Genomic DNA, 19420 nt, shown 5'->3' on the forward strand with positions numbered 1-19420 from the left:
CTATAAGGGTTTATAGTGAAAAAAACATCAAAGGAAGAAAATTTGAACTTTAAGAATGAAAGAAACAGAATTTAGGAAAAATAAATACAACCCAAAAAAAAATTCTAAGAAAATAAGCTTCTAATGAAACAGATTCATACGCAGAACAACTTCGTAAATTTCTTTGCTCTTGAAAGCGGCGCAAATATGTCATAATAGTGTGAGGGTTTAGGCTATTATTTATAGGGAAAAAATGGAGGATGAATTTACATATTTGTCCCTAATGTTTTTTCATAATGACGCTTTAGTCTCTATAGAATAGATATATTTGATTTGACTCGGGTGTTGGACTCAGTGACTCAGCTAGTGTCGGCGGAAAAAAATCAATTTTTTTTTATAATTAAAATCTATTACTGTTTATACCAATGAGTAAAAAACACACCCATTAACCCAAAATCAGTTTGTTCTGAGAAAAGTTCGGTTTTTTGGCTTTTATTTTTATTTTTTTTTTCAGTTTTAACCATGGAAGCAAAGAAGCAGAAGGTGGCGATGGATTTGATTCTGTTGTCTTTGATGTTATTTGGTTTGGGTGTGAGTGCTTGGACTGGTGAAATTCATGGAAGAGTTGTTTGTGATGTTTGTGGGGATTCTTCTCTTGGACCTGAAGATCATGTTCTTGAAGGTATCTCTCTCTTTAATTGGGATTTTTGTGAATTATATATCATTTTGATAAAGTTTATGAAATGGGGATTTTTTTGTGATGAATGTTCTTTTGAATTTAAGTGTTGATATATATAGATTTATAATTCTCCACTAAATTGTTCATAGCATATGAAATTCTGACTCCAAACACCGGACACAATATTGATATTGACATGACATATAAATGCCGATAATAATTTGAGTAAATGGAAGGGATTGAATGTATGTGTGTGTGTGTGTGTGTGTGTGTGTGTGTGTGTGTGTGTGTGTGTGTGTGTGTGTGTGTGTGTGTGTGTGTGTGTGTGTGTGTGTGTGTGTGTGTGTGTGTGTGTGTGTGTGTGTGTGTGTGTGTGTGTGTGTGTGTGTGTGTGTGTGTGTGTGTGTGTGTGTGTGTGTGTGTGTGTGTGTGTGTGTGTGTGTGTGTGTGTGTGTGTGTGTGTGTGTGTTGGTGTTGGATACCAGACACACCCTTTATTGTTATGTTTTGAAATTTGTTTGACCCTTTATTATGAAGTGTGGTTTTTGAAGTGTTGGCTGGGAATTGAGTTGTGTTATGGTGTTGTTTGACCAGTAGAAGAAGTTTGTCATTCAACAATTGGTTGTGGACTGGATTATTATAGTCATTTAATCTGTAAGAATTGCTGGCACATGTGATGGAACTTGGAATTTGTTTTCATAAATATTTGTTTATTTTAATGAGAAATATTACCATAAGCCATGAAAATGATGATAATGATGAAGACATGTGCTGAGTTATTTGTTTTTCTCCTCTAATTGACAGAAGGTGGATGAGATGGCTTTGATTGTTTTGACCATTGGATTTGTAGATTTTAGATCTTGTTGAGATTGTATTTCATAACTTTGTTAACTTCTGTTGAGAGTGGAATTGATATACTTCCCCCTCAACCCCTAGTCTAATTTACTTTCTGGATTATTTATGCTCTTGATTCAGTCTTATGTATTGATTTTGAATAATTGTATTGTGGTTTTGAAAAGATATGTTTCAAAATTCACACTTTGCATTTGCCATTTCTTTGAAGTTTATTGGTATTGAATAATAATGACAAGAAGTAATCTATAATTTCTGTGAAGATGTCATGTTTTTCTTTCTTACCCTTTTGTTTTTATGTAACAAAACTGTTTTATGTGTTGTCTAGGTTAATCACAATAATAATGTAGGAATTATGTTTCAGTTTAGTTATAAATCTCAGATTAAAGAATGCTGCAATTAGTTTTCACTAGTGATGTCCGAGGATGGCTTGTGTGTTGCTAGAGAGTATGATGATCAATAAAAATTCTGTGCGAGTTTTTTTTTTTTGTGCATTCATAAAATCATTCTGCCAAAAGGTTTTATACTTATCAGGATAACACTTTCTTTCATAGCTTGTTTTCCTTTCAGCTCCCGTGTCATTCAAATTCACTTTTCGTTCGATTTACATAAACTTTTGCTAACCTTCGTTATTTTGAAGTTAACCTCACAAGTGGCTGATTACTTTCATTTTTCCCAATTGATAGAAAAACTCAGCAAACAGTTTCATGATTTATGGCCTGTCATGTTTTGTTTTTTATCCTAATATAGATTTATTAATATGTCCTTTGATGCAATATTTCATGGCTGTGCTCAGTTTTTTTAGTAACATTTGATATTGGTTTTATGACTAGTTGACAATCCAATTTATTGTTGTCTCTATCAGAAATGATACTTTTATCTTATCCTATTGTGTCTAGCTTCTAAGTAAACTCCATTTTCATATTTAACCATTTTTGGTGATGAGTCATAGCTCCTATTACATTATCTCATTCTTTGAGTAAGGAAATTGTTTGAATTTAAACATTGATAGAAAAAAGGATAGGTGAATGTGGTCAAATGGTCATCCTCTGGAATTAGTTTAAATCCTATCCGATGAAGCATTGACACAGACATCAGACACGATACTGACACTAACACGTAGATATTTTTAATAATAATTTACGAAAATAGAAGTGATCCAATGTAATCACATGTGTTGTGTCAGTATTTGACTCTGACACGTGTTAGACTTCATACACACCTTTACTATGAAGTTTTGGTGCTATATACAGACCTTTTTTTGCCATTATGGGTCTATTGTAGGCAAACTTACCTTACATTTGCTGGAGATTGATTTCAAGACTCGAACCCGTAATATCTTGTCACACAACAGCAAATTCAACAAGTGGGGAAAAAAGTGTGTTTCAATATTTTTGGTTTAACCTAGAATTATGTTTCCCTAGATTTATTTTAACATGTTTGTAACATATTGTAAGACTATTTTTTTCTTATTGAAACAAAAAAAGTGGTCTTGAATGCTCTGATGCAGGTGCTGAGGTTGCTGTTCTTTGCATCACCAAGTCCAATGAAGTTCTAAATTATCAGGCATTTACAGATGCCAAAGGGATATATACAGTAGCTGAGACAATGCCCGAGAGTGATCGTTGGGACGCGTGTCTTGCTCGACCAATCAGTAGTTTCCACGAGCACTGCACTCATCTTGGTGGTGGTAGCTCGGGCGTGAAATTCAGTTACACTCATCCATCAGGGTATTCACATGCTGTCAGAACCTTTGTTTACAAACCTGTCAATGTTCCACCTTATTGCATCTGATATGTACCTGCTTTTGTTCTGAATCTATTAGTGTTTGTGCTTGGTTGAACTACAAATGAAAACAAATTACTAGAATGTGCATGTGTCACTATTCAGTATTGTCAAATAGCTTCTATAGCGGTGCTATAATTCTATAGCATAACAGAATGTGAACAATTCGATGTTGTTCTAATACACTATTTAGTACAAAGTGTTGTTAAATAGTTGTTATTGCAGCACTATAACATAGCAGAATTTTAACAAACTGCTATTTTTCTCGATCTGTATTGGGCAACCTTGATTGTAGTGTAAGAAAGTTATTTAAATAATTGTATATGGCAATTTCATATTGAGTGATAGAATATAATTTAAATGGCATTGTCATGGAGAGTATAAGAAATGAGGTGGTTAATTATGACCATATAAAAATACAAATGAATGGCAAATTTTAGTTTTTTACTTAATCTAATCTTGACCACCCATTAACCATTAATAGTCATGATTAACACAATTCACACACCTAAAATGTTTCCTACACAAACATTATAATTTATATTTGATATATATTTTTTACTATTTTTATCTAATATTTTTGGCTATTAGCATGGATATGTCTATTAAATACTAAATTTGAATAGTTTTACCAACAAACATAAATTATATTGGATTTAGGAGATGGGGTGGTTCCTTACAACATGTTTTGAAATACAGTTTGAATCATTGTTAAAAGAGTCGTTTTATATCTTTTTTTGGATGATTTTTCAAAAGTATTGTCTCTAGTAGGAAAAAATACATAGATATATTCATAAAAAATATTATAATAAGAGTTTTTTCTTTTGTTATATGAAAGTGAGCATTAGACCTAAAAATAAAATAAACCTAATGTTTTTTTTTTTTTTTTGTATGTTTTCCCTTTTGTTTCTCTTTATTTTCTTTGAAAGTTAGAATTTCATCAAATAGACACTCAGATTATTGATATGCATAGTTTGAAGCTTATGAATTTTTTGCTTTCATGTTTCTGATGTTGCAAATTTAATATTAAGTTTGTTGATTTTTTTGAATTTTTTTGTTTGGTTCAAAACCGCCCACTTGAATGAATTGACCACCTCTTCACTATGCGAGAATTGTTGACTACATTCATTTCATTTCTCTCTCTTCTTCTCATTATTTTTTATTTAAGTTTCTCCTTTGACTAATGAACCGAGAAAAATGGTCGAAGATGTTTGAGACATAATCTAATTTTGTCTAGTGTAGGGACGGTATATGCAAATTTTGTGACGTTCAATTCATTGTGAGATTGAATAGAGTTAGAGGTATAAGGATATAATGTGTGTACTTGGAATAAAAACGACGATGGTACATATAAGGGTATAGAGTTGTTGTGGACACAATATTCATGTCCTCAAAGGATGTGATAGGCCATAAAATATTTTGTTATTCTTTTAGGGTGAACGACTACATGTCACTATTTTTGCTTCTTCGCCTCTAAATACACTAATATAAGCTAAAATCTAATAGTGTATTTTATACCACTAGAAGCGAGAATCCGATAAAAAGTCAAAAAAATTGGAGGTTGGATGAACATACACCTTCTTTTAGGAGTTGACCAATCTAAAACAAGAATCTAACATGAGGATTTGTTACCCTATTGTAAAATGTTTTGCTAAAGTAAATTATAATTAATATATAATAATTTTTCACACACTCTTCTTATACAGAAGATATTGAAGAAACACGTTAATAACTAAATATGTATTCCTTTATAATTAATTGAATTAATTATAAATATTTACCTCGTGTAAGATTTATACAATAAATTGTAATTTCCTAACATTTGTATATAAATATTTAAAACAAAGAATAAAGTTTAAAAAAAAGTATATTTTTGAAGACGGAGATGTGAATTACAATAGTTTTTGGAGATCTCCATTTCAATTACATCGGTGTTACAAACATTTCAATTACATTTGATAAATAAAGATGTGAAAAGAAATTGAGATGTCATTACAAAAGATTTTGGAGACATTTTTTTCATTTACATTTGAAAAACGAAAATGTCAATTACAATAATTTTGTGATATCGCCATTTCAATTACATTTTTAGGTTTGTAGATAAAGTGATAAGTACCACTAAAAACTCACACATACAACCGTGAGTTTGCAAGTTCGATTATGAGTGAATATGTACAGTATAATAATTTTCTAATTTTTCAGTTGAGTTAAGTCTCACAAACATTATTAAAACAGTCTTGTTGATTCTAAGTTTATTAAAACAATTGTAGCAAAATATATATAAATTAATTATTTATAGACAAATAAACTAAATGTAACTTTTGACCTTAAAATTTTACAATCCAACAACTTTTGACTATCTATTTTAAAAATATAAATTTTGGTCATTCAACTTTATTCTTTTTGCAAAAGTTAAATTTAATTAAAAAAAAGTGATACCTAAATAGATCGAAGTTCACATAATCCAACTCAGAGCATGAATTTGTTAAACCTAAAATCAGGGAAGAAACTATTTTGTCCGTATATGAAACTAAAGACAAATCAAACCCACAATTCCTCTTCATGATCCTCAAATGGTACCTCAATACGCTCTTTCTTCTCGTGCTTCTTATCTCATAGATTTCTTTTCCGTTAAGTACATGATTGATTTCGTCGTGGAATTCACAAAATCACGTAACCTGTAACAATATCCTATTGTGATTTGGATTTTAAAACCTCTTACTCATGAACGACGAGTTATGGGAAATGCTTAGGACGACACACTTGGCTTCAAAAAACAAACATCTGCAAGTTTTGATTGATATAGTATTTTGATAGATCTCAAAACTATGTTTATTTAGTTAGATTCTTTTGTGTACATTTGTTGATTATCCATTCTAAACATCCACAAATGCTCATGAATTAAAAAATGAGTACTTTAAAAACCTAATTTTTTTTATGCATAACTTTAATTGCATTATAGGAACATGTCTCGACACTTTTAAATGCATCAAAAATATCTTCTAAATGAATTTTAACGTTGTAAATGGACACACATGGGAACTAAGAGGCTCATCTATCTAAATTGACTCATCTATCTTGTGAATCGACAATTCTAAGAGGTTTATGAATTAACTACTATGTAATCGATTCATGCTACTTACTACAAGAAATAAGATATGTGGCAGCAACTTTATATACATCGTTATTGTAATATTTTTTTACACTTTTAATTAATCATAATTATTAGATCATTAATAATGTCTGATTTTTGCTATAACTACTTATATAACATCCACATATTTGATCATAATTTATGGACCCTATAAAACTTTTTGTATTGTCGATGTATAGAAATTAGACTCACATATAAATATATTTATCTTATGCAACACCAAATTTTAAATGAAACTAAAAGACAAGAAAATTAAGATATACAAAAATATATATAAAATGAAAATGGAAGAAAAATAGTACCTCGCGTGGATGGAACTATGAGGCGCCTCAAATATGATTAACTCTAACAGAGAAAACCTATAGAAAACAAAGAATGATAATTTATTAAATTAGTTAAGATTTTTCTGTTAAATCATCAAAATAAACAAAATCATGGTTTTATTTAATTGGTTAAGTTTAAGTCGTTGGATTGTCAAAATTATAACTACAAAGTCATAATTTGTCTAATTAGTTAAGATTTATCCGTTAAATTATCGAAATTATAATTATTTGATATATTTAGTCTAATTAGTAAAAATTGATAAGTTGGATCATTGAAATTATAACTTATAAGTCATATTTAGTCTAATTTGCTAAGATTGAAATGTTTGATAATCAAATTATAATTTTTGAATCATAAGTAGTCTAATTAAGTTAAATTAAATCGTTGGATTATTGAAATTAGAATTTCTAAGTTATATTTAGGTTAATTAGTTAAGATTGAACGGTTAGATAGTGAAAATTGTAATTTATAAGTCATAGCTAGTCTAATTAGTGAAGATTGAAACATTTGATCATCAAAATTAAAACTTTTAAATCATAGTTAGTTTAATTAGTTAAAGTTTAATAATTGGATCATTAAAATTAGGATTTCTAAGTTGTGGTTAGTCTAATTAGTTAAGATTGAATCGTTTAATTGTTGAAATTTAAATTTCTAAGTCATATTTAAGTTATTTGATTAAGATTGTTTGATTAAGATTGAACTATTGGATCGTGAAAGTTAAAATTTATAAGTCATAGATAGTCTAATTAGTTAAGATTGAACCATCTGATCGTCAAAATTTACATTTTTAAACCATAATTAGTCTGATTAGTTAAAATTGAATTGTTGGATTGTCAAAATTTACATTTTTAAGTCACAATCAATCTAATTAGTTAAGATTGAGTCGTCTTATCATCAAAAATATAATTTTTAAGTCATAACCAGTCTATTTAGTTAAGATTGAAACCTTTAAAAAAATATAGTCAATCTAATTTGTGAAGATTGAACCATCGGATCATCGAAATTAGAATTTCTAAGTCATATTGATTTAAATTTCGATAATCCGACAGTTCAATCTTCAATAATTATAATGATTATGCTTAAAGTTTATATTTCAATGATCCAACAATTAAATCTTATTTAATTAGATTGATTATAACATAGAAATTTAAATTTCGATGATCTAACGGTTCAATCTTAATTATTTAGACTAATCATAATTTTGAAATTATAATTTTGATAATTCAACAGTTCAATTTAACTCTATTAGACTAATTATGACCTAATAATTCTAATTTTGATTATTCAACAGATTAATCTTAACTAATTAAACATGCTTTGACATTAAAATTACAATTTCGGCATTGCAATATTTTATTTCAATAAGTAATAATAATAAATATATCATATATAAATAAATAAATATTTAAAAAAGTTTTTAGACCCTACAAGTTTTTGTATTTCACCTTTTGTCTGAGTAAAGTTGTATCACACTTATTAATCCTTACATATTTTTCATTTTTATTTCTTACTTAAGGGACTAAAATTGAAAACAATAATATTTATAAGGATTAAAAAGTTTATTTATTTTTATAAAAACTAAAAATAAAATACAATAATTTTATAGGAATTAAAAATTTATTTAACTCTTACTTTCGTCATATAATTTTAATATATATATATATATAATATTATATTTTTAACTGTAAAAGAAATTGGAAAATATATATTAGATTAAACTAATTTAATATATATCAGATTTGTTCACGTTTATTATAAGAATCACATTAGCTTGATGGTTAAAAGTTGACATACGTGGGTAATACTACCTTTTGAATTTAAAAATGATCTCTAAAAAATTAGTACGAAAATAGTAATAAATGCGAAAATAATAAAAGAAACAAAGTCAATTCAATATAATTATAAATTGACTTTAAAATAATTGCTTAAAATCATAAAAAAATATATTAAAAAATTAAAAACAGATATGCAAATAATTTAAAAATATTTTTTCAAAAACATTAAAAAAAATTAGTATGAAAATAATAGAATAACTTACAAAAATAATAAATGAAACAAAACTAATACAATAATTATAAATTGATTTATAAATAATTACTCAAAATATATTTAAAATGATTTTAAAAAAATTCGACAAATTAAAAAGTAGGACTAATATATAATAACTAATTTTTTTCTTTCTATACAATTGTTATTGTAGACTAGGGGTGTACAAATGACGGATTAGGTCAAGTTTGATATGTCCTTTACCGAGTTTCAATATTTGATCGAACCAATTTTTAGATCTTAACCTGACAAAGACCGATTAATTGCAGGTTTAATAAAGACGAGATAAAATAAGACGAGACCGGGTTAGTCCCAAGATGAATTGTCATTTAGTAATTCTTAAAATTCTTTTAAGGAAAAAAATTTAAAATAACTCCTAACAAGTCACCTACGATTACCACTTGCTAATTCGTTCGAAAGGAGTAACTCATAACATTGTATCAATAGTAGTATCAAACTATTTGCATGGAGAAGAAAGGATGTAGGAAAGAGAAACAAATTTCAACCTTAATTTTTTTTAAACTCTAAGTAAAGTTAGTGCAATTGAGTCAATAAAAGTAAAATAATAAATAAAATAAAAAAATTGTCCTTAACATATTTTGGGATGGGATGGGTAACTCGAAGGGTAACCCAAACCCGATCCTTATTTTACCTTATCTTTGTCTTGTCTTTTTTTTTTTGTCCTTATTTTATTTTGGACTGGATCAAACTCAATCCATTGCTTATGGGTCAAGTCAGGTTCGCGGGACTAACCTGGTCTTGTACACCCATATCCCTATGTAGACAAAACACTAAAACTGGTGATTAGAGATGACAATGAGTAGAGTTTGGGTAAGGTATTATAGTAGTTGTCCCTATACTCGCAGTTTAAAAAAATACTCATACTCATGTCCATATCCTCTTCGGTATCAATTTTAATACTTGTACCATTACTCTTTGGGTAGCTACGTGTTCATACTCATACACATTACCCACGTTTTAACTAAAATAGATCGATAAATAAATGACATTGTTGTGATTAAATTTAAAATCATTCAAATATCTTACATTTAATCATAAAATATTATAAACTAAAATATTTTCTAACTCAAAAGATTTCAAATGAACATTCGTTATAATACACATTAAAATATCCATAATTATATTTTATGAAGTTGCAAGTCATACAACAATATTATTCGAGATCCGTAAAAAATAATTGATAGGAAGTTGCAAATATAATTATAAATTCATGATTAATAAGACATAACTCTTAGTTATAAAATCACAATTATTCACCTATTTATGACAATCAAAATTCTTAAAAAGTTTGTAAACGTTTATCTTTCGATTATAAATATTGTAGTAGTCCAATGATATTAATAGATATAAAATATAAAAGAAAACAATTAATTAAACTAAATACTAATATAATAAATAAATAATATATTTATATAAATGTGGGTGCATAGCAAGATGAATGTATAATACTCATACTCGCACTCATATCCGCTTAATTTTACAGATAATTACACGTCCTCGTGTCCATATTCATTAGAAGGATTTTTACTCTATTATTATAGATTTTTATTGTATCCATTATAGATTTTTTTTTTTTTTTTTTTTTGCTGAGTATGATTTGAATCTAATTGCATTATTATGGTAATATACTATGCCTCTCTTACAATTGGTTAATACTTTATGCGTAAGAGTGTACGTTTATTTTTGAAGACCAAGTAATCGGCGAATGCATTAAATGTTGTAACCCACCTCTCAATCATGCATTAACGTGATTATATAAGTTATTGACATGCATTAAATTTAATTTTATTATTAGCCACACAAAAAACAACTAAAATTCAAGTACAAAAGCATCAATATAAAATTATGAATTAATCAACAATCGTTAACCTACGGTAGCATTTTTCAGAGGATTTGTTAAGATTATTGATTCCATTGTAAAATAAACTATTATCAATCCAATGTCTTAAATGACATACATTAAAGTACAATATAGTTTTAGATTAAAAAAAAATGACTTCGATTTATTGTTAGTTTAATTAATCTTAATATTATTATAAAATATATCCAATAATAATACTCCTAGCTAGATTGCCTATGTGTCGAAATAAATAAATAAATAAATAAAAGTATTTATACATGTCAACACATGGAAAACTAAATATCAATAAAATTCACGTTGCGCTTCAAAAGAGAATAAGTAAAAGAAACCAACATATAAAATATATTTTAAAATGCTACTTGGATAGATTTAGAAAAGATGAACTATAATTTCAGAGATAAAATATACAAAAATATACTTAACTTATGGAGCACCAAATTTCCAAAGAAACTAAAAGATAAAACATAATTAATGATGAGAAAGCATAAAATGAAAGTAGAAGAATAAAAAGAAGTATAAAAAGAAGAACAAATAAAAAGGAAGAGTAAGAGTATCTTTGGATGGGGTAGACGAAGGAGGAGAAGAGATGAAGAAATAAAATATTTTAAGTAATAGATATTCGATTGACTTTTGAAGAGAAGAAAGAAGTGAAATCGTTATTTTTTTAGAAAAATAATTTGAAAGACAGAAAATATAAAATAATTAAATAAATTAATATATAAATTATTTAAAAATTATAATTTCTCTCCTCTTTTAAATCAAACATATATCTATTTTCTTCTCTATACAAATTCCTTCTATACTTCTATTAAACCAAAAATACTTTGAAGTAAAAAAATAAAAAAAGAGATGATGGATGAGAGCATGAAGTGGAAATGATATTATTACTATTAGTGTGGAGCGAGGGAAGAAAAAGTAGGAACTCAAATTTTAGGGAGATTTGTTTGGTGCCTGGAACATGAATTGAGGCTGACAAACTCTATCATATTTATGAACGTTATTTTTTTTAGCACGTCATATTAATTTATTGCAAGTTATATGTTCTTTTATAAGGTTAATATTTTAATGTGTTAGGACACATTTATTTTTAAGATCAAATTATTGACTAATGATTTACATGTATTAAGTTTAATTTTAGTACCAGCCAGCCACCCATCAAAAATAAAAAACACTAAAAGCCAATACCCTTGGTCCCTTTTCTCCCCTAACCTAGCAGCTGTCCCTTCATTTTCTTTACCCACTTTTTTTTATTTTTTATTTTTTATTAAAGGGAGGATGGTTTAAGTTTAATTTGTTGGATCTAAAATCGTCATTTTAATTCCTTTTTTTCTCTTTATTTTTTCTATTTATATTTAAATAAGTAGTTTTTTTTACATATTTTTAAATATTTTTCTCATTTTGTTATATTATTTCATCATCCAAACACGAAGTTATTTTGTTGGTTGTTCGTCGTCATAGTGCAACATTTTAATTTTTTGTCTTGTTGCGGATTTTTAATTTGTTTCAAATCATTTCATGTGCTTGTTAAAATACTCGAGAATTACGTGTTTGATCGGTACCCATATTTTGAGTAAAGGACTAATGAAAGTTATCACCAAATTCAACACTATCTCGACATTACATATGACTTACAAACACGTGGATGAATTAGTCATGTCAGATGCCACATATAGCCAATATTAGCGAACACCAACAAATTTTTTTTTCGAAGATAAATGATATTAAAGATTGTGAATTTTGCATTATTCTTAGCCACCGACTATATATAGAAGAAATTAGTTTTGTGATTAGTATTAAGATTTTGGTTTGATAATATCTCATTGACTTCTTAATTATTTATGTGTATCATTATTGTGTTTCTGATTTTTTTGGTGATCTCAAAATATGGATGAAAAATGTCCTAACCTATGATAAATTTGATTGTACATTCTCATTTTAGTATTTTTAATGAAATTTATTTTTCTTGTAAAAAAAAAAAACCACAATAAAAACCATACAAATAAGCCTCATATTTGATCTTAAAAATTGTGGACACCCATACTGAAACAAGCTATGAGATTACTCCATTATTGAGTAAAATCAAATATAAATTCCTTTGATTTTGTTGTGAGCCAAGACCAAATGTTAGTTAACTCATTCCACAAGTTGAGCCAAACTACTCTCATACCGATTGAAAACACGAAGATTACGAAGTAACAATGTCAATTACAACGAAGGGGGTTTGAATTGTAGATGCCCCTTTTTTAAATTTCCGTTAAAACTCAAAGTATTTAACTCAAGATTGATCTTGATTATGAAAATGTAGAAACATTCTTGGTTAGTGAAATAACAAAATTTAACTTATCTATATAATATATGGTTAGTTGATTATAAATAAATAGAGATAATGAAAGAGATATCACACATAGATTTATCTTGATTCACTCAAGGTGAATTACTTCCAGTCCTCACACTTGTGAGATTTTTTACTAAGTGCTCAAAGCAAGATTGTTCTTGGTTTTCACACAACTTTTTCATATCAATCTTGATATGTTATAATATACTACATTTCAACTTAGAAAAGATTTCCACAAGTTATCTATCAATCTTTAGAGAGGATTTCTACAGTTTACCTTTCAATCATAAAGTAATTTTTACAATTCACTCAAACTATTTCTAACACAATAGTCTTGAGTTGCAAAGTGATGATTTAAGAGTTTGGTTGAACCTGAGTGTACTTAACCCTTGTTTGAGTTTATATTTTTGGCTAAGAACTCAGTTGAATTATTTTGATATCTAGATGAAAAAAAATAGAACTGAACATTTTGCCGTGATTGAAGAGCTTAAGAAACTAGAACTTATATATAGCCTTGAGATTTCTCTTCCTTTACAATTTCAAATAATGTGAGACTATTTTAACATATAATATTTCAAACAACTCTAGTTGTGTCTCTACCATTACCCATAATTTTGCCTCAAGTTATTAGAAAACCAATTATCGTAGTGTTTTTTTAGAAGACTTGTTTAGATTGTTGATCTCATTGTAAAACAAACTATTCCCTCCATCTCATTATAACTGAGTCATTTGATCATTTTACAGTTATTAAGAAAGTTGTATAAATGAATGAGAGAAAAATATTATTGCATGAGAGAAAAATGGTATAAATAATCCTTATTAAGTATTGATACATTATCAATGTCATAAATGTATAGTGACAAATATTGAATTGAGAGTGATGCAGGTAATATTAATTAAATAGTGTAATTGAAAAAAAATCATTGAAAATTAAGAGTTATTGATTTTGAGATAATTTTTTTTACAAATGAGTCACTTAGTGTGGATTGAAAGTAGTAATATGTAAATAGACATGACATCAATTTCGATACATTATTAAATTTTAAAAATGATAAATATTTAAATTTTATTACTATTTTGATTAATTAATTGACAATTTAGTTGAATTATTAAAATAATACTTAACCTACCAAAAATGGCAAAATTTGAATATCAACCTAATTTAAATTACCGTGTATATTTAGTTGAATATAAATACTTAAATTACTTTACACTATAAATGATAACCATTGCACTCTTGCCTAAATTTACATAAATTGTTTTTGTTTTTAACTAAAAAAAGTATTAAAAAAATTGTATGAAAGAACCTCAACCCAGTCCAACACTGTTATATTCCTTTGCAGCCAAAGCAAAACCCATTTCCAGTGTCAACTCTTCAATTCATCTCCATTCAACTTCACCCTTTAAAGTCTTCAAAATTACAACTTGTCCCTTTTCTTCTTCCAATGGAGAACCACAACAACGGCTCCACCGATTCGGTTCTATCTCAGCAACCCGATTCGTTCGGCCGGTTCGGCCGGTTCGGCGGCAAGTATGTCCCTGAAACTCTCATGCATGCTCTCACCGAGTTAGAAACCTCATTCCATTCCCTTGCTTCTGATGAACACTTTCAGGTTCTGTTATTTTTCTTTCACTTTCTCATTTTCTCATTCCTTCGTTACGTTCAAATCCCAATATGATTTTATAGCTTTTGGTAATGTGAAATCCATTGGGTATCTTCAGAAACCAAAAAGTTTCTGACTTTTGTAGAAAAAGTTGGTCGGGTTTTAAGAGATTATTATGTGGATAAGGACTACTGGATTAGGGAGTGTTCTTTTCTTTCTTTTCAGTATGTTTGCATTGGTGGTATATAGTGTCATAGGGTGGTACCAAATATAACGTAATAACATTTTCATTTTTAAATCTAACTAACCTATCTATTCTAATTCACTTCATTTTATCTTATACCATAAATCCATTTTTTTTCTTCATTTTAAATATTTGTTTTGTGGCAAATTTTAGGTCCATTATGACTTACACTTAATAATAATCCAAAACACTATGCAAGTTGGAAGTTGAAGTTCATGGTTCTTCTTATCCTCACCCTTATCCTTACCGCGTGATGAAGACTTTGCCAATTCAAGAAAAATAAGCATAAACAAATATGAGTATCTCAAAACTCAAATTATGTTTGTTTACTTGTTTATGTTGCACTCACACCAATTAGATGATTGTCTTGATGGTGACGACAAGAAGAACTGTGTGGACTTTTGCTTTCTTTGGTAGTGACATGTTGGGAAATTTTGTCTATCAACTCTATATGTCACAACCACAGCAAACTGTACATGGACCACCAATCACATATATCGATCCAAGTGAGGAACTTTCGTTGATAACGAACCATGAACCCTGAAAATAAACCACAAAATAACACCCTAAAGTAAAGAACACCATAAAATAAAGATAGGCTTTAGGCGTGGAGGACACACTGCTCTCAAGGATTTATTCCCTAAGAAGAAAATCTCTCAAGATTCGACAGCTCTTCCAAGAATATTTTGGGTAACAGAACTATGGGAATATCTTCATTGTTAACCCATGATAGGAAATAGAAGAAAAGAATTTTGTTTATCGAATATGATCACAAACTAAATAGATTGAGACCAAGTTTTTTCCATGCTCCTTGTTGTATACTCATGTACTCCTTTTGTAGAAATTGTAATTAATATATTAAATTTATTATAATAAAGGCTATGCATTAAAAATTAATTGCTATAATTGACCAAGTCAAGAATTGTAAGAGTGACCATAATAATTAAATTAATTTTCTATTAATCAATATAATTCAATTTAATTAGTTAACTTAAAATACTTTTGAAATATTATAAAATTTTCTACATGACATTGGTAGTCTTTGGAGTTTCAGACGATTTTCAAGTACTAGTCAACTGTAGACCACTTATCACGTGTAGAAGCTGCTGCCTTTGTTTAGTTGCCTTTGAATTTCAAACCCATTTGGGTGATTCAATATTTGTGAATAAAACTCATATGGGTATCTTGATGGACTAAAAAAGTTTATGACTTTTTGCAGCAAGAGCTTGATGGGATTCTAAGGGACTATGTAGGTAGGGAGAGTCCTCTTTACTTTGCTGAGAGGCTGACAGAGCACTATAAGCGCGATAACGGTGAAGGGCCACATGTGTATCTAAAGAGGGAGGATCTCAATCACACTGGTGCTCACAAGATCAATAATGCTGTTGCTCAAGCTTTGCTTGCCAAAAAATTGGGGAAGAAGAGGGTTATTGCAGAGACTGGTGCTGGACAGCATGGGGTTGCGACTGCCACCGTGTGCGCTCGGTTTGGGTTGGAATGCGTTGTTTATATGGGTGCTCTTGATATGGAAAGACAAGCTCTTAATGTGTTCCGAATGCGCCTTCTTGGTGCTGAGGTATGTTATGTTGCTTAGCCAATGGCTGCTTGACTATGAAAAATAATATTATGTAAAGGTGTCACATTTTCTGTCTTTTTTGGAATATGAAAAACTTATTGTAAATGCAGGGTTTATCGATTGTTTGATGTTGACTTGAAAATATTTGTTTCTTAGACATTAATATAGGATAGTTAGAAATCTTTTAGTTGTCGTTTGTAATAGTTAATTGATTTTGGTCATTTTAATATAAATTTTCGTTTTTGGCAGATCCTAATGCCATTGTTTGATTCATTCATGTAGGTGAAATTAAACAATAGGATAAGACTTGGTTGTTTGTCTTACAAGTTTATTAACATGTTTATTCGTCGAGCTTCATTGTTAAGTGGTTTTGTGATGTAGGTGAGAGCTGTACATTCAGGAACTGCCACGCTGAAGGACGCTACATCGGAAGCTATAAGAGATTGGGTGACTAATGTGGAGACAACATATTACATTTTGGGTTCGGTTTGCGGGCCACATCCATATCCTATGATGGTAAGAGAGTTTCAAGCAGTGATAGGAAAAGAAACAAGAAAACAAGCATTGGAAAAATGGGGAGGGAAGCCAGATATTCTTGTAGCATGTGTTGGTGGCGGTTCGAATGCCATGGGTCTTTTCCATGAATTTATCGATGACAAAGATGTTAGGCTGATTGGAGTAGAGGCTTCTGGATTAGGCCTTGAAAGTGGCAGGCATGCTGCTACGTTAACAAAAGGTGAAGTCGGCGTTTTGCATGGAGCAATGAGCTATCTTTTGCAGGATGATGATGGACAAATAGTCGAGCCTCACTCTATCAGCGCAGGGTAAATTATCTCTGTTGATATTTTGTTACCATTTTCTTGTTGTCTATTCAGATTTTGTCATTCGAGTTTTCGTTGTATAGGTTGGACTATCCAGGGGTTGGACCAGAGCACAGTTTCTTGAAAGATGTAGGGCGTGCTGAATACTACAGTATTACCGATGAAGAAGCACTGGAAGGTACGGCTACCCTATAATAATTGCTTTGTCAATTGTAGAATGGTATGTTTAGCAGATAATTAGTCGCAATTTTAGATATACAACAACAGCCAAATCTTGTCACACTAGGTGATTAAATATATATATCAAACAGCATAATAATTCCCTATCATGGAGAGAAATGGGAAAGAAAGGATAGTGTTGTCAATTGCAGATTGCAAAAAGTAGCAGTTTGTTCAAATTCTGTTACAATGTAGCGCTATAGTGCCACTATTTGACAATACTTTGTATTAAACTGCGTATCACGAAACGACAGTGGTTTGTTTGTTCAAATTCTGTTATGCTATAGCCGCTACTTGACAACAATGAGAAAGAATGAAGTGGTCTGAAGTCTATGGAAAAACAAATTTAAAACAAGTGACCACTTCTACAGGGTATAACTATTTTCTACCTTTATTGTGGTGGCTTAGTAATGAATCACAATTCAACGTTCAACGTCCATTTTGTAAATTCCATTCCATTATTCTTAATCTAGTGTTTCCCTTATTTGTTTGATTGTTATATATTTAGTAGTAATATCCATTTACACTTGCAGTTTGATAAGATTTCAATGAGGCAAAACTTAAGTGCAAACACCTTAACAAACATCATTGGTAGTCATCTGTTCAAAAAATAAAAAACAACATTGTTGTTTTATGAGACCTTATGGCTTTATCGAAGTGGCAGACTGTCTATCAGTTTCTTAATGTATGTTGGCGCCAATTTCTTTTTTCTATTAGCTGTGTGTGCTTATATAACTCTGTACTAAACCAAGTGGTTGAGCTCAAGAGGTTAATAAGTTCTAGTTAATGATGAATCGTTTGGGAGTGTCCAAGTTCGACCCCTAACCGGAACAATCCTTGACCAGACTTTACTTACCTCAACAAACAAAATGATTTATTGATATTGGATTTCTTTTTCAACGAATCAAATGTAGAGATATTGATAAGACACAGAGTTAAGGCAGCATGCCATTTATCATCCCGTATAGAAATCAACATATTTTATTTTCCAAGTTCAGAAGTTGAAGTTGTTTTTAATATGCTGTATCTTGTTTTAGCCTTGTATTTGAGTACTTGTTTTGTATGTGCAGCTTTTAAGAGAGTATCCCAATTGGAAGGAATAATTCCAGCTTTGGAAACATCTCATGCTTTGGCTTATTTAGAGAAACTATGCCCTACTCTTCCAAATGGAACTAAGGTTGTTGTTAACTGCAGTGGTAGAGGGGATAAAGATGTTCAAACTGCTATCAAATACTTGAAAGTTTGAAAGTATATATATGATTGAGTTTTCAACATAGTTGAATAGTTCAGCACTTGATTGGCCTTCTTTCTTTATTTAGATTGCCGTGGAAGTTCTGAGTTTGAGGATGATCATCACTTGTGAAAGAATTCATTTGGGAATAGTTTCAGTTTGTGGAAAACCAGTGTATGCCTAGGAATAATTATAACTACTATGTATGTTATTGTTTATTAAGAATTCATCAAAGGATACTGTTATTGTTTATTTGACGAATAAAATAGCATGGAGTCATGCAAAATATGATAGATGAATAATATATATAGTATAGATTAAAAAAAACAAAAAAAGCAGAAAACTACATATGCATTTTGATTCATATTTCACAAAATTATGAGATTAAATTCTGTCATGAGTGTTATAATCTAGTTGGTAGGAGATACGCAAGTATCTTAATAAGTTTAATTTAAGTTTCTTCGTGGTGATAAAATTGAACTTTACTAAAAAGTTTATTGTTAATTTATTTATTTATATATTGTATAATTTTTTTTAAGAAAAGACGTAACCTTTTAGAAAATATCACTATTATGATAGTCTATTTTGTTATCAGACATATAAATTGGTCTTGATTTATCTATATATCTCTAAATAAGCTTATAGATTTAAGTATTTAAGTAATTTATTATTAAAGTTAATAAGCATAT

The 19420-nt window shown here is 29.2% G+C and overlaps 2 protein-coding genes across 2 annotated transcripts; both read left to right on the forward strand.

Moving 5' to 3' along the window:
- Window positions 1-357: 357 nt before the first annotated feature.
- Window positions 358-3625, forward strand: LOC101505225 (uncharacterized). The gene is made up of 2 exons (XM_004499988.4): window positions 358-661; window positions 3021-3625. The coding sequence occupies exons 1-2, from the start codon at window positions 502-504 to the stop codon at window positions 3302-3304; spliced, it is 444 nt and encodes a 147-aa protein (XP_004500045.1). The 5' UTR covers window positions 358-501; the 3' UTR covers window positions 3305-3625.
- Window positions 3626-14338: 10713 nt separating this feature from the next.
- LOC101505552 (tryptophan synthase beta chain 1) lies at window positions 14339-19024 on the forward strand. The gene is made up of 5 exons (XM_004499989.4): window positions 14339-14649; window positions 16104-16460; window positions 16842-17284; window positions 17365-17459; window positions 18571-19024. The coding sequence occupies exons 1-5, from the start codon at window positions 14482-14484 to the stop codon at window positions 18744-18746; spliced, it is 1239 nt and encodes a 412-aa protein (XP_004500046.1). The 5' UTR covers window positions 14339-14481; the 3' UTR covers window positions 18747-19024.
- The last annotated feature ends 396 nt before the right edge of the window (window positions 19025-19420 follow it).

The sequence above is a fragment of the Cicer arietinum genome, chromosome 5 (genome assembly GCF_000331145.2).
Source record: "Cicer arietinum cultivar CDC Frontier isolate Library 1 chromosome 5, Cicar.CDCFrontier_v2.0, whole genome shotgun sequence".
Taxonomy (NCBI): domain Eukaryota; kingdom Viridiplantae; phylum Streptophyta; class Magnoliopsida; order Fabales; family Fabaceae; genus Cicer; species Cicer arietinum.

What these genes read in the sequence shown, in the direction of transcription:
- LOC101505225 (XM_004499988.4), top strand. Translation starts at nt 502, where the DNA reads ATGGAAGCAAAGAAGCAGAAGGTGGCGATGGATTTGATTCTGTTGTCT. An exon ending in TGAAGATCATGTTCTTGAAG is followed by an intron (nt 662 to 3,020) that starts GTATCTCTCTCT and finishes GCTCTGATGCAG; the next exon opens with GTGCTGAGGTTGCTGTTCTT.
- LOC101505552 (XM_004499989.4), top strand. Translation starts at nt 14,482, where the DNA reads ATGGAGAACCACAACAACGGCTCCACCGATTCGGTTCTATCTCAGCAA. An exon ending in CTTCTGATGAACACTTTCAG is followed by an intron (nt 14,650 to 16,103) that starts GTTCTGTTATTT and finishes GACTTTTTGCAG; the next exon opens with CAAGAGCTTGATGGGATTCT. An exon ending in CCTCACTCTATCAGCGCAGG is followed by an intron (nt 17,285 to 17,364) that starts GTAAATTATCTC and finishes TTCGTTGTATAG; the next exon opens with GTTGGACTATCCAGGGGTTG.